Raw genomic sequence first — 14,928 nt, 5'->3', positions numbered from 1 at the left:
CTACTTTAAACATATTAATTAAAATATTAACAGGTTTAATATAAACACAAACGGTATGCTTCTTTTATTTATTCAATTAATTATCAAAAATTACAATGGCAACACAAAATTAAATCTATTCTAATCATTTTACCGTTATTATGTAATTTATGTTTGAATGTGTTATATTAAATGTGTTTATTTTAAATTGGATATAATAACTGTTAAGATCATGTCAATGTGAATCACAGTACTGTAAACACTGAACCATGATGATGATTGTATAATGATTTAAATTATGGAAGTTGTATATTTAACGTGCCTTTTCTTGGTCAGCTGCTGTTCTTTGAAATTGGGCGGCATTTACATAAATGTTAAAATTTAAAACAAAGAACAATGTCAAAAAAACAACGAACAAACTAAAAAAAAATAGAATGAAAAATAAAGTCAACGAACAAATAAATACTGGCCTCAAACGTTGACAATTAGGCCTAATTAGTACTATTTTGCGAACGTCTTTTTATTCTTTAGCTTGTCTTTTGATTGTTCGACATGTTCTTTTCGTTTCCCTATTCTTTGTTGTTTAACTTGATTTTTATGATTGACAGTGCGTATATCTCTGGTAAGATTGTATTGACAATTTGGAACATTTGTATACTGATCAACGGTCAGTTAATTTATTGTAAATTTAAAAATACATATGAAATTGAGCCATATCTTTTACTATTCAAAAGATCATTTGTAAGTAAATTAAGAATTAGCACCCACATCACTTTAAATTGAAAAGGGCAGATATGCCTCTCCCCGAATCCCACCGGAATTACGACTCTGTCGTCTTTATTCGTCATTTTAACTGTTATAATTAAGAAAACCGTAGGCCTACAAAATAAATTGTTCCAGTTTAGAACCACCATGTTTAACAATATGCTGCGTATATGTGAAAGATGCCACTAAATAAACTGTGCATTTTAATCATCATCATACATGGTATTAGATGGCAGATGGCAAATCTATTATTATAAAAAACAAATGTTTATTGTATTTTATATGAAAGAATAAGCATTACATGTATAGATAATAGTGTTGTGTTATCATTATCAAGAAAATTAAATATTTGCTAAGCATTTTTTTTCATTTGTATATTAAACTTAGTAGGATATATCATTTAGCATTGAATTTTTTTAAATAGGTTGTTTCTAATTTTAAAAAAACCATTTCGGACCATAATAATAAATAAAATAAGTAATATACAGAAAACATTTAAACTCGTACAGCTTCATGGTGTTTAATACAAATTAATTTAAATGTAAATTTGTGAAGGCTTTTGATACGTGTTACTAAACATTAAATTATGATAATATAGTTCATAGTTCACTGAACTATAATATAAACTATCAATAATTATATAATAACAATAATAACAATATAACTATCAATTTAAGTTATCCTTGAATAATTTGAAATTATGAATTGTTTGAATTTAGCATTTATCTTAAATTAATTATTTGAAGTACAGTATCACTAGTAAAGGTAAAGGTGAGTCCCGTGTTCTCTGAACGTAGGGGAATGAGCTGTTAGGAGCTCATTGTACTAAGCCTCGGCATTATGTGGTAGGGTGGCCAGTTCCTTTCCACAGTATCACTAACAGACTTGAATTCCTGAATCAGCGACTGTGAAAAGTTTTCTAGAGAATGTCATCAATTGTTTTCTTATGTCATAGCATTGTATTTGTTTTGCGTGATGTTCTTCTTTAAAGTAAAAGCTTGTTGAAACATGCAATTGTCCGTCTGAAAAACAATTCTTAAAAATGTTTTCGTTAAATACACTAAGCCATTATAATGTCACATAATAGTTATCCACTTTGACCAAAAATTGGATCGAATTAATGTAATTTAAAGCAAAAAATAGTCAAATTTATTTTTGGATTTATGAGTGAAGACATTATTTTGTTTTCGTTTTAAGTGATTAACTTTATCAAAACTACAAATCTTCATTTTTCATGTTTTTGGGGAACAATACATCTTTTAATGTAAAGTAATACTATTTTTAATTGGATTTCAATGGAATGCCATCCTGAGATGGTAGTAGTAATTTTGTTTATTTTATTTATTTCATTTATATGTAATTTACTTTCTATGGACCAGAGTTTCCGAAATAAAAGATTGAATGAATGAATATTAAATGTTATGCTTTGAATCAATTAAAATATATTTCATTAAACAATAAGCCATTATGATTTTCTAATGACCTATTTAGGCCTATTGACTTCAACTAAAACGGTTTTGATTAATTTAGGCTATTATCAAATTAAAATATTCAATTTGTAAGATATCACATTTAATTTAATTATTCTGATTTCTAGATGATAATGAGGACCACGATGAAGACGCAGAAAGGCCATCGACCCCCAGAAGAGTAAATGGTAATTATGGAAATGAATAAAATGCTTAAAATTATTTTTTCTTTTAGAATCAGTTATGTTATTAAAGAATCCAAACCAAACTCATAAGCCCAACACTCATTTCAAAATGTTTCTGTTCGGTTGTTTACATGTTAGTGCCTGTTAACAATTTTATTTGTTATATACCTAGTTGCATGTGTATGTTATTGTGACAAATGGCTTTCACAAAAACACAGAAATAAATATAGTGTCAAATGTAATTTTATTCAATAATGACGCAAAATAGAGAAGCACCCAATTTTAAATTACATCTAAAATATGACAGTATTGTGCTTTCATACAAAAGGCGAGTCATTCTCTACATTAACATAATAGTACGATAATAATAATAATAATAATAATAATACCGTAATAATAATAAATAACGACGACGACGGCGGCGGCAGCGGCAGCGACAGCAATTATTATTATTTTGAGTCCTTACTGTTACCTTATTTAGTGGTGTCAATGACCTGAAAGTTTTGTCAAAGTATTTCTTCGGTTTCTGTTGATTTCTTACTAATTTATTGTGTACATTTCCAACTAACTTAGGTTTTAGTGGTAGTTCGAGATCAGTCGGACACAATCATATGAAGGCAGCATTGATTTCCATTCAGTATTTCATTTATTCATATTCACATTCACTGGCATTTATCACATATAAACTACAATTAGCCACAATCGGCCATCTCTTGGAAAAAACCCCTATAAATACAACAAACATACATAATAATCCACATTTGCTAACCATTGTTATACTCATTACATGATCTTTAGTGAAATGCATACACATCGCATCAGTGTTACATTATTATCAATTATATATAACAAGTGATAACCACATCTATACCTGGATTAAACGATGTTAATTTTGGAGGTGCATACCCATCTTTACTCAGCCTTCATCTCCATTCAGCTCAATCTATCAATAAACATGTAAAACACAACATTGGTCGCAATATTGGAATCCGAACTCGCACACTGTATCGGCGAGTCATTCTACCATCAATTATAAGTATATATATGAGTATATATATCTTAATCTATGATATAGTATTACAACGTACCTGGAAACGAATAACTGATAATTATTTGTGATATACCAAATAAAGAAACAGTATTCAAACAATCCAGTCAAGTGCTTTTATTTGTATCTTCACATTCATATTTACAAACGTTCCAGTCAAGTGTATTCTGACATTCATATATAACAAACGTTGTGTGCAGTAGGCGGCTAACTAGCATGTATCGCATCTATATCCAACGCTATTGTCCCCGTGTCGTTGTATACCTCGTTATTATAAAGGACTGGCCAGCTGCAGACCAATATGCAAATAAAGCAACTCACAGACCAAGTAGGCTATACATAAATAACTACGTAAACACTACATCACCCTCCAAGTTAGCACTAAGGTACAAAATAATCTGGAGCCTTTCTAACCCTAGATGAACGTCTAAGTACAGGGATGGGTTCAGGTTCATTAACTAATGTTTTCTCAAGAGCTGGCAGATCAACAATCTCCTTAGCAGAATTATACTCAGAATTATTAACATTTACAACATTATCTTGTACATTATTGTCCACTACAAGTTACTTGACTAGAATCAAATGATACATTGTTTTTTTTTCTCTTTTGTGGCGCAAACACCACTTTTATTCACATTCATATTATCTCATATTACATAAAATCGTATTATTTAACTTGTAAATGTCGCTACAGTTCATAAGTAACATTTTTACATATATGAATTCTGTATTACTCCTTTTTTCATTAATTTTCTTATATTTTGCTATACACTTGACAGGATCATCATTATCATCTATCCCGTTTTAAAATAGTTCACACATTTTCATTTGTTTGTTTTCTTTTAACAACCCGGATTATACAATATATTTATATACATGATAAAAAGAAATAAAAAAACAATAATAGCTCAGTACCGCCAGTAACCCGTATCACAGTAATTCCTTTTCTGATAATCGTATCAAATTAGAAATTATATTAGCATAATAGTATTTCTTAAAGCTACCCATTTTTCTATACTTGTTTCTTTATTGTTATATGTTTCACATTCAATGTTATATAACATATTGCTTTTAAATGAATTCCATAACGATTTACCCACTGGCTTATTTAGTGCTGATAACATTTTTATTCTATAAATAGTAAATGCTGCAAAAGTGTAAATATAATCTATTAGCTTATCTCCCGTTCCTAGTATTAATTGTTTAAATGTTATATTATTGTGGTTTAAACTTACAAAGATACTAAGCATTTTCCTCCAAAATTTCTGAATAAATATACAACTAAAAAACAAATGATTTTCATTTTCAATTTCTCCACATTTGTCACACGTTTGTGTTTCCTTAACTTTCCACTGATAAAGCCGTTTGTTGGTAGGCAGTATTCTATGTAACATCTTATAATTGAATTGTGCTAGTTTCTTATCTTTCATTTTACATACTTTCCGTAACCAAGATGTTATCCAATCTATATTGTTATTAAAGTACTCTTCCCATTTTAGTTGTGACATTGGAATAATGAAATATTCTTTCACAAACCATGAGTATATTAGTTTCGTAGTATTAATCTCATATTTGGTCCCAACTAACTCATCATTATCCTCACAATTGAAAATATCTACCTCCTTAATAATACGTTTCCATTGAATTGGTATTGCCTTAATAATGCACAAATACTCATTTAACCAGTTTGTTTTACATTGTAGTTTCACCAGTATTTCGTTTGATGTTAAAAAAGTGTTCTTATTAACAATGTCTTTAATACTGACAATGCCACTGTCAATCCAATGCTTGTAGAAAAGCGATTTTTTTTTTTAGTTTAACGTAGTGGTTTCCCCACAGTTGCTCATTCATTATATCGTTATAAGTTTCAGGTTTTTTTTAGAGATTCTGTTATAATTTATGTAGGCTTTTATCATATTTTTGTAAAACAGTGGAATTTTATATGAATTAACATCAATAATGCTATAACATGACATATTAAGTAAAACATTAACATCACATATTTTTTTAATATAATACATTGGAATATTTTTCCATTTAGCACCATCATCTATATATAAATTATGGTTAATTCTGACATAGGCGAGCACAATGCAAAAACTTCAGTACAAATCTCCGCCTTGGATACCTACCTTATCTATCTCAGATGTACCGCGAAACGTAGATTTGATAACATTAGTTTTCACATCGACGCTATTGTTTCATTTTTGTCTTTTACAACGACAAAATTTAGCGTTACCTATCGAAATTTGTGGATATCACAGGGTTATTTTCACACACTCGCGCTGTTGTTTAACTGGCTTCCGGGTCCGTCACTTCCCGGGCAAAATGGCCGTTGGTGGCGACATTCAATATTAAATACAAATATTTTAGTGGTTCAACGTATCGTGAACTACAATATTAAATACAAATATTTTAGTGATTCAACGTATCGTGAACTACTGCAATTTATAATTTGTTTTACATATTCAACTAATCAATTATATTGATTAAAGGCATTTACTTTACGTGAACTACAATTTGTTTTAGTAATTTAACTATTATTGAAGGCCTTTACTTTTACGTGAACTACAATTTATTTGTTTTAGATAATTATTCAACTAATCAATTATAAAGGCCTTTACTTTACGTGAAATACAATTTGTTTTAATAAGCCTAATTGAACTACTTATTTATGCTATTTATTAATCATTTAATCAAATTTAGGTGCGATTCAATGTTACTATAGGAGGCCTGGTAGGCCTACCGGGGAAATACCTTTACTGTTTATATTATCGATTATTTCTGTTCCTTGCTCTATTTATAATTATAAATGGTTTCTACTACGACCGATATATAAGAAGGCTACGAAAGTTGTTATTTGATCATTTTGTTCCAAAATTAACAAGATATGCATCAAAAAGAAAACATGCATTACTCATCAGTCATAATATGCATAGGTGTCACCCAGGCTTCAATTTCCAGAGGCGTTGGTCATGTTTTCGAGAACCCTTCGGGTACACCCACTAGAGGGTGCGCGAGCGAAGCGAGCGAACCCTCTAGTCATTCATAATTCTTTTTAACCAGCCACACATGAGTGCGTTAACATGAAGAGTAAAATCAGGCATTTTAATGCCTCCCATCTCATTATCACCAATTAGAGTTTTTCTTTTTATCTTTTCCCTTTTATTGTTCAAATAAAATTATATATTAGATTTGTAACTTGTGTATATACATATTTTGGAACATCAGTGATATTTGCAGCATATGTTAATTTAGATAGTGCAAGACTTTTCAGGATTATTATTCTACCAAAAATTGAGAGATTTCTAGCATTCCATTGTTTCAAAGTCTTTTCTAGCTCTATTAATTTAACATCCCAGTTTTTTCTGGTACATTCTTCTGTATTATACTCTACATATATGCCTAAAACTTTGATCAGGTGTTTTACCCAATTTAATTCTAAAGGCCTATCTATTCTGTTCTTCCATTTACCAATCCAAAAAGCATTGGTTTTTTTTTATTTAGTGTCATTCCAGATACTTCACAAAAAAGTTCAATTACACTGACTGCTCTGACTTAATACTTTTGTCATTACCAACATACAAAACAGTATCATTGGCTAATTGGCTTATTCTAGCTTCTATGTTATTTTCAATATTTGGAAGTTTAATACCCTTATAGTCATCTTTGTTTCTTATTCTAAATGCCATTACTTCGACCACTACAATTAATAACAGAGCAGATAGAGGACAACCTTGTCTAATACCTCTTTCCATTTTAAAATTGTTTGAAACCCAACCATTGTTAACTGTGACACATTCAACGTTATTATATAATACTTTTACCCAGTTACAAAAGAACATTCCAAAGTTAAACTTTTCTAGAACATTGAACATAAAATCTCTACTAATAGAATCAAAAGCCTTCTTAAAATCTAAGGTAATTATTGCCCCTTCGAAATGATACATTGTTATCCTCACTTTTTTACCTGAGATACATTTCTCATTTTAGTTACCACAGATTTAGTGTTTTGCAAAATAACAGCACTACCTTCTTTACTTATAACATCCTATAGATCAACTTCAAAATGTGAACACAATTTATTTGGTTTCTGGTTAAACCTAAGCATTACCTCATCACCCTGTTGTACATCAGATGGTACAGCTCTACGCTTTGTATCTGCATATTGCTTTTGCCGCATTTTGCAACACATATCGCGCACTCGAACCATCTCTTCCCAATCGGATTCAACAAGTTTACAATCAAATTTAATTTGAGGTAATTTATCTCTTAGCTCACGCTTCATAAGGAGCACGTCAGGCCTTTCCCCCGTAACCGCATGAGGCGTTGTCCGATAAACAAATAGAAAATTTGAGAACTCTTTATGCCAATCTTTCCCTTCTAGTTTTGCAGTTCTAATTTAATTGGTTTGTTCACACTGTATCGGCAAGTATACTATTCATTATCATGACTAAATACAACAATTGATTATCTTAATCTATGATATAGTATTACAACATACCTGGAAACGAATAACTGATAATTTAAATAGTATAGTAACTGCCTCTACTCAGCCACGATGGATATGCACAACCTGTACCCACGGTGCGGGCCGCTATTTATACTCCGGTCAAAACTTATTCTATCGCGCATGTCCGTCACCCCTGAATGATTACAGTATAGATCCCCCTATCGGTACTTCCGGTTTCCCACACTGACTCATTTGTTGTAATATTTGTTTTTGTTCTTTTTAGTCGCGTGGACGCGACTCTATAGTTCACTATGTCGGTCGGTCGGTCGGACGGTCGGTCGGTCGGTCTGGTATCACTATGCGTTTTAGCACGCGACTTATGGCTGTTGGCCTTGTTTGAAACAGCATTGGGCTGGGCTTGCATCCATACCATCAATTGGTGTATTTCTATAATTCAGTAATGCCAAATATATATCACCTTTTTCTTTTTGTGTTTTAACAATTACATTTTTCATTATTTGAACTGTTTTTCAGCTTTTCTGTTACTTTTTGGGTAGTGAGGTGAAGACTGTGTTCAAATCCATATTTTCAGTCGCGTGGACGCGACTCTATAGTTCACTATGTCGGTCGGTTGGTCTGTCTGTCTGTCTGTCGGTCCGGTATCACTATGCGTTTTATCGCTTTCTGACCTTATCTTGATATCAGTTTAATCTAGCTATGTCAATTTTTCACAGAATATTCCTTATGGCCAGGAATCGATGTGGTTATGTTTTCACGGTGCGCAATAAAAAATTACGCGGTCTACGCACGATTTAACGAAATCACGTTTGTAATCATATCTTCACAACCATGAATCACAATTAAATAAAATTTGGTACTCATCAATTTCAGGGCATAAATCATCATATGGCAATACAATTACGTGCGTAGCGCATGTAACGCATGCGTACGCGCGCTTAAAATTTTCAAAATTTATTTTCGATGAAATAAGAGTACGTTTCAGGCAATTTTAAGCGTTTACAAAATTGCCATGAGTGCGCAGATTTTTGCGCGCGCACTGCGCGTTAAATGTTATTGCGCACTCTTTTTGCCCGATTTCTGTTTTCTTGACTTACTTTTCAACTCGAAATTACGTCATACGAGCACGTCAAAAGTGACAGGCTACGCACGTGTAAATTAAAAAAATATAAATGTTTTTAAACATTTCAACATTTTTAAACATGTTCAGTAATTTCGGTCAGTATAGTTCACTATGTCGGTCGGTCGGTCTGTCTGTCGGTCTGTCTGTCTGTCGATCCGGTATCACTATGCATTGTAGCACGCGACTTAATGGCTGTTGGCCTTGTTTAGAAAAGTGTTTAAACTCCTCACTACGATAATGAGGTCCCTTATCTCATACAAATGTATCTGGGATGCCATATCTAGCAAAATGCTGTTTGCAGTTTTCTATTATTTTGACACTTGGCGTGGACAACTTATTCACTTCAATAAAACTAGAATAATAACAACATGTAATCATTACCATTAATATGAAATAAATCTGATCCAACCCTTTGCCATGGTCTAGTCGGCTTTGGGAACAATCATTGGTTCTTTCGTTTGCTTATGTTTCAATTTATTACAGATAAAACAATTTTCAACATATTTTGTAATATTATAAGACATTCCTATCCAGAATACAACATCCTTAGCTAACATTTTATATTTGTCAACACCTTGATGTGCTCTATGAATTTTTTCAAGTAAATATTTCTTAAATCCTTGTGGAATAATTACTTTAAATTTCCTTTAAATAGGATATCACCTTCAACTATTAATTCATCTCTGAATGTCCAATATTTTTTAATTCGTTTGTCTACTGTACTACATTTGTTTGACCAACCTGCTAGTATCTGTTGTCTAAGTACTACAAGTTCATCATCATTTTTGGTTTCTGTTTTTAGCTCAATTAACCTTTCTTTCGTTATGGGCAACGATTTTACCATGAATACAGGTATATCGTCATTAGACTCAGGTTCAGATACAATACTTTCTGCTTAAAGCATCTGCTACATAAAATGTTTACCTTTCACATATTTAACCTCTAGATCATATCTTTGTAGTTGTAATAACATTTTTTGTAGTCTCATTGGGCTGGTATATAATGGTTTTTTGAAAATTACTTCCAGTGGTTTGTGGTCGGATTCCACAATAATCTTGCGACCAAAATATAGTTATGGAATTCTTTACATCCAAATACTACACTATTTCGGCTAATTCTTTTTCAATTTGAGCCCAATTTTGTTGTGTTTTCGTTAGCGATTTAGAAGCATAAGCAACAGGGGGATTATTTTGTAATATTACAACCTCCGTTCCGGTGCTTCAGCTATCAACACTCAAAACTACATCTTTATTTACATCAAAATACCGTAGTGTTGTTAGTAAATGTAAACTTTTAAAATATACACGAGACGTAGTTGAATAATAATATGATCTTTATTGTTCGATGTTCAATGTACAAGTGAAAGTAACTAAACGTATTCTAATCTACTAGTATAAAATGATTAGTAATATTGGGCGTGGTTATACACAGGATACTGTGGTTATCACACAGGGTGCTAATTGCATACCTGTGCTATAAGTACAGATGATACTTATAAATATCACATCTGTTTACAGTAAATTAATTGATGACATAGATAGATATAACTTAACGGGAAGCTAAAATTAGTTAAACATCGTAGTTAACATCAATCATATAAAGTTAGATATAAATGATATAATGATAAATGCTCGATAGTAGGTGCCAAAAAGGCAATACTCCAGAAATCGTGTCCTAATACGGATGGAGTAAGGGGTGGAGGTGGGAAATTGTGCTCAGCGAAAGTATATAGTGCTCGTGTTAAGACGGCTATGAAGTGAATGCCTCGCCCTGGAACACAATAACCCCACACCTAATATAACGAGGTTGAAATTGAAAAAATTCATCTTCTTCCCAAAATATTTTTGAAATCAAATTTTCGTTTTTCATGAAGGTGAAAATAAACGTTGAAACTTACCAACATTTCGTGCGTTAGCATCGCACTTTTTTAAGGTAGTGGTGTTAGCTTGGTTTGCCGACACTGATCATGGCATAGTCACGTGATGTTGTTGTGACATGCGCCCTCTCTGAGTTATTTCTTGAATACCTCTGGGTGAATCCCAGAGGGGTCCGCCCCGGCCGGCCGAAAACCATACACCTAATTGGGTAATCGTTAAATACAAACGTACTCTAAGTAGATCATAAATCGTTAGCTGCATGATCATCCTACACAAACACATATGCAATAAACCTATGAGGCAGACCGATCTAAACTACTAAACTAATTTAAGTGAAACACATAGACACAAACGTTTCTTCCTTAGTACTGTTGACTCGGAAGAATTTATTTTTTTTTTTAACATTTTAGATTCCTATTCAAAGAGTTTTCCCTATTGTAGCAGTAAACCTAAATGGAAAAGAGAAAGATTTAAATATAATTTTAATATAATAACAAAATAATAATAATGTTTAAACTTCAATGTCATGATTACATTAATACGTTGAAATCCTGACCAATAATGGGCTATCAACAGATTGGATTGAGACATTTTCACATGCGTATTTATTAACTAAAGATGTGATGAAATCCATAAAGCATAAAAATCAACTAAAGAAACAATAAGGCAGTTTGTTGTAATCTACTGTGCGATAATGACCGATAATCTTCAATAACAGTATTATGTACCAAATACCTATCAGTCGAAAGTCAACAAAATAGATGCATTTACTAAGTAATATACATTTAAACTCGTGCAAAGGGTTTTTATATTTTAGGAATTGGCGCTATATAAATGTTATTACTCCTCAATTTTATAGACTATGTAGTACAGTAGTTATGTAATAGCATTAGTTTTTCTTTTTGAAAATTTAAGATTCCAGGTTGTGCAGTGAACCAAAAAGAAAACTTACTGAAGGTATGTTAAAAAAATTATGGTGGCACTATACCAATATGTAAATAAACTAGAAACTTGCCGCATACTTATAACTTTTCTGCAATCTTCTAACGAAAACTCATTACACCAACATTAGATTACTAAACTATCGACTTAAATCAGTACGGTAACCTTTTAATTGATAGCGGCAAATATAATAAAAATCGTTATATTATGTGAATGCTTATTTATTTCAGTTTTTCAAATCTCATCTAAATTCCATCCTACCTTACCTGGTTTTATTGATATTATTTATTACTTATAGATTTACTTGAATAAATGATCACCGGATAAGCAAAGCTAGGCAGTTTGTTACCTATTAAACATATTTAAAAAACAAGCAATATTAATATTTTGTTATATTTTTTTGTTAGATTCCGATTCAAACAGTGATTCCAAAAAGAAAAGACATCGAGGTAGACGGAAAACGAAAAACCGTAAACGGAAAACAAACGAAGGTATACATTCATTTGTTTTAATGGAATCAAATTTCAATAATAATTGATAAGTTGATAGGTACCACTAGACCAATAATAGACTTTTAAACTGAGTGGACACGAATATCTAAGAGATACCACGACCTCTTTATATGTTAACATATCAATAAGATTAAAAATAAGGCAGTTTTTTACCTATATACTACTTTTACACTGCCAAAAACAACCCCGTTAGTGTTAGGAAAGTGTTTATATCTTATTCAAACCCGGGTTCGTAGCCTATTACTAAAATGAGCAACCCGAACAATGTTCTCGATACTATTAGTCAGAAGGCTGTAAGCTCACTCAAGAAGAAACACGCTTTATTGTTTTTTATTATGCTTTTTATTTCAAACACAATAATATTTATTGAAAATAATTATTAATTAAAAATAATAAATATTGTTATTATAAATAAGTCAACAACTAAAACGGGTTACCGTCGAGCTGAAGATAACAACCAACCGGGAAAACCTACGCTGGGCGCTATAAATAATAACTATTATTATTTGTGACAAAATTAGAGAACCTATTTCGTTAGTATTTTCAAATTACTTAATACTGTGTACAATGCCAATTTGGTGGTTTTACTAACTTTACAAAAAGTATTTTTTAGATGATATTAGTTAAGGATAATTAAAGAAAAAAGAATCAGATACTTCATCGACCTCCAAATAAGTAAAGTATTATGAGATATCACCAGTTATGCCATGTTGTTTTAGGTGATCGCCTATAATACTTTTGTTATGTTCATTAATGCGTTTGTAAAGGTGTCGGCAAGTGTAACCGACATAGTTTGCATCACACAAACCACATTGAAATTTGTACACAACGCATTGTGAATTAATGATTCTGAGTTTCATTTCTTTTGGGTTTAAGGTGTCACCTATCTTACGACTAGCAAATACTGTTAAAATATCATTTTCAATCTTCGCACAAAGTTGTTTAGTAACTAAGTTAAGAAATTAATTGGAATCAATATTTTAAAGTTGATACCTAAAGATAAAGCAATTAACATTACAATTTTTTTTAAACAAATAAGTAAAGATGTATTGCCCTCCAAAGACATGACTTTGAATAGACACATTTTGTAGTTATGACAAAGTTATTAATTGCTGTAGAAATTTTTAACTAAAAACTCATTGTCTGATATACATATATACTTTTAAATTATGATTTTTCAGGTAAAGAACCCATTTGGTTAAAGTGAATAACTATTATGTGACATTAAAATGACATATTCAACAACAAAAAAGGATAACAAAATATTTTTCAGTGGTAAAATAAATCTTTAATCATTCATTGAAATACATTAACCATGGGTGTAGTAAACGGAATATTAACCCAAATGAAAAGCTAGGCAGTTTGTTACCTATTACCAATATTAAAAAAACAAGCAATATTAATATTTTTTTAATATTTTGTTTTAGATTCCGATTCAAATAGTGATTCCAGTTGTAGCAGTGAAACGAAACCCAAAAAGAAAAGACATCGAGGTAGACGGAAAACGAAACACCGTAAACGGAAAACAAAAGAAGGTATACATTCATTTGTTTTAATTGAATCAAACTTCAATGATAATGAATATATTGATACGTGCCACTAGACCAATACTAGATCAACTGAGTGGACACGAATATCTAAGAGATGCCACGACATCCTTATATACTATCAAAGAACTTATAACACAAGAATCTCCTGTTCTTCAATTTGCATTCAAAACACAGTATCAGAAGTACAGGGTTAAAAGGTCAAACTGGGCGACGCCATTTCACAGCATGGAGCAGCGCCCCCTCCAAACTAGGAAGTCAATTACTTTACCACCCCCCCCCCCCCACCCCTAGACTATTAGCAGATCCCCTGTATGATTTTGACTTTCTAATTTGATGCGGGCGCCCTACTCCATGGCTCACAATGGCGCCACCCATTAGCTCTATTCTATCCCACAATGCCTTTCGAAATTGTTACGCGCTTCAGACGAACAGGAGATTCTTGTGTTATAAATTCTTTGATACTACTATGTTCAACTTTGCCGATTTTGTATACGCGTACCAAAGAATATTTAGCGCTCGCGTACTAGATCCCCGATAAATTCTAGCGTTTCCATAAAATCGCTACGCTCTGTCGTGTAGCGATGTTAAGCCCGGCGCACACTAGAGGTTTCGGCTGAGCCAACTGGCACGAGTAACACTTGGCTCACTAAAAAATTTGCCGCAAACTATGATCGCGTTCTATCGGACGCACACTAAACGCCTTCAGTACGCGATTTTCTGATTGGATAATTACTTACTACGCTATACAGCACGCGCTGAAATATCATAATAAATCAGAACATGTCATGCGCAGTGGAATTTTTTAGTGAGCAGGAAGCTCACGTTCGGCGCACACTTGAGGAAAATGGCACGCGTGCCAAAAAATATTAAACACGATAGATATTTTCCTCAGCGGCACGCGTGGCCGATTCCTCACGAAATCCCCGGCGCACACTGTGAAGCAAGTGTTACTCGTGCCCGTTGGCTCAGCCGGAAGCTCTAGTGTGCGCCGGGCTTTATGGAAACCA

The 14,928-nt window shown here is 32.2% G+C and overlaps 3 protein-coding genes across 5 annotated transcripts in view; 2 read left to right on the top strand and 1 right to left on the bottom strand.

Moving 5' to 3' along the window:
- Positions 1-13,974, top strand: part of LOC144848266 (uncharacterized) — a 64,702-nt gene extending 50,728 nt beyond the window's left edge. Inside the window, exons 3-6 of the mRNA XM_078704979.1 lie at positions 2,342-2,401; positions 11,833-11,874; positions 12,267-12,350; positions 13,799-13,974. Coding sequence (XP_078561105.1) covers positions 2,342-2,401; positions 11,833-11,874; positions 12,267-12,350; positions 13,799-13,974 — 362 coding nt within the window. The remainder of the gene's footprint in view (positions 1-2,341; positions 2,402-11,832; positions 11,875-12,266; positions 12,351-13,798) is intronic.
- The window catches only part of LOC144848525 (ubiquitin-conjugating enzyme E2 J1-like), a 331,913-nt gene that overhangs the window by 281,514 nt on the left and 35,471 nt on the right, over positions 1-14,928 (bottom strand). The window lies entirely within an intron of this gene.
- The window catches only part of LOC144848454 (uncharacterized), a 93,087-nt gene that overhangs the window by 67,607 nt on the left and 10,552 nt on the right, over positions 1-14,928 (top strand). The gene's annotated exons all lie outside the window — the stretch shown is intronic.

Source organism: Antedon bifida, chromosome 7 (genome assembly GCF_963402885.1).
Source record: "Antedon bifida chromosome 7, ecAntBifi1.1, whole genome shotgun sequence".
In the NCBI taxonomy this organism is placed as follows: Eukaryota; Metazoa; Echinodermata; class Crinoidea; order Comatulida; family Antedonidae; genus Antedon; species Antedon bifida.
Note: the sequence above shows the minus strand (reverse complement) of the source record. Positions and strands in the feature narration are given on the sequence as shown.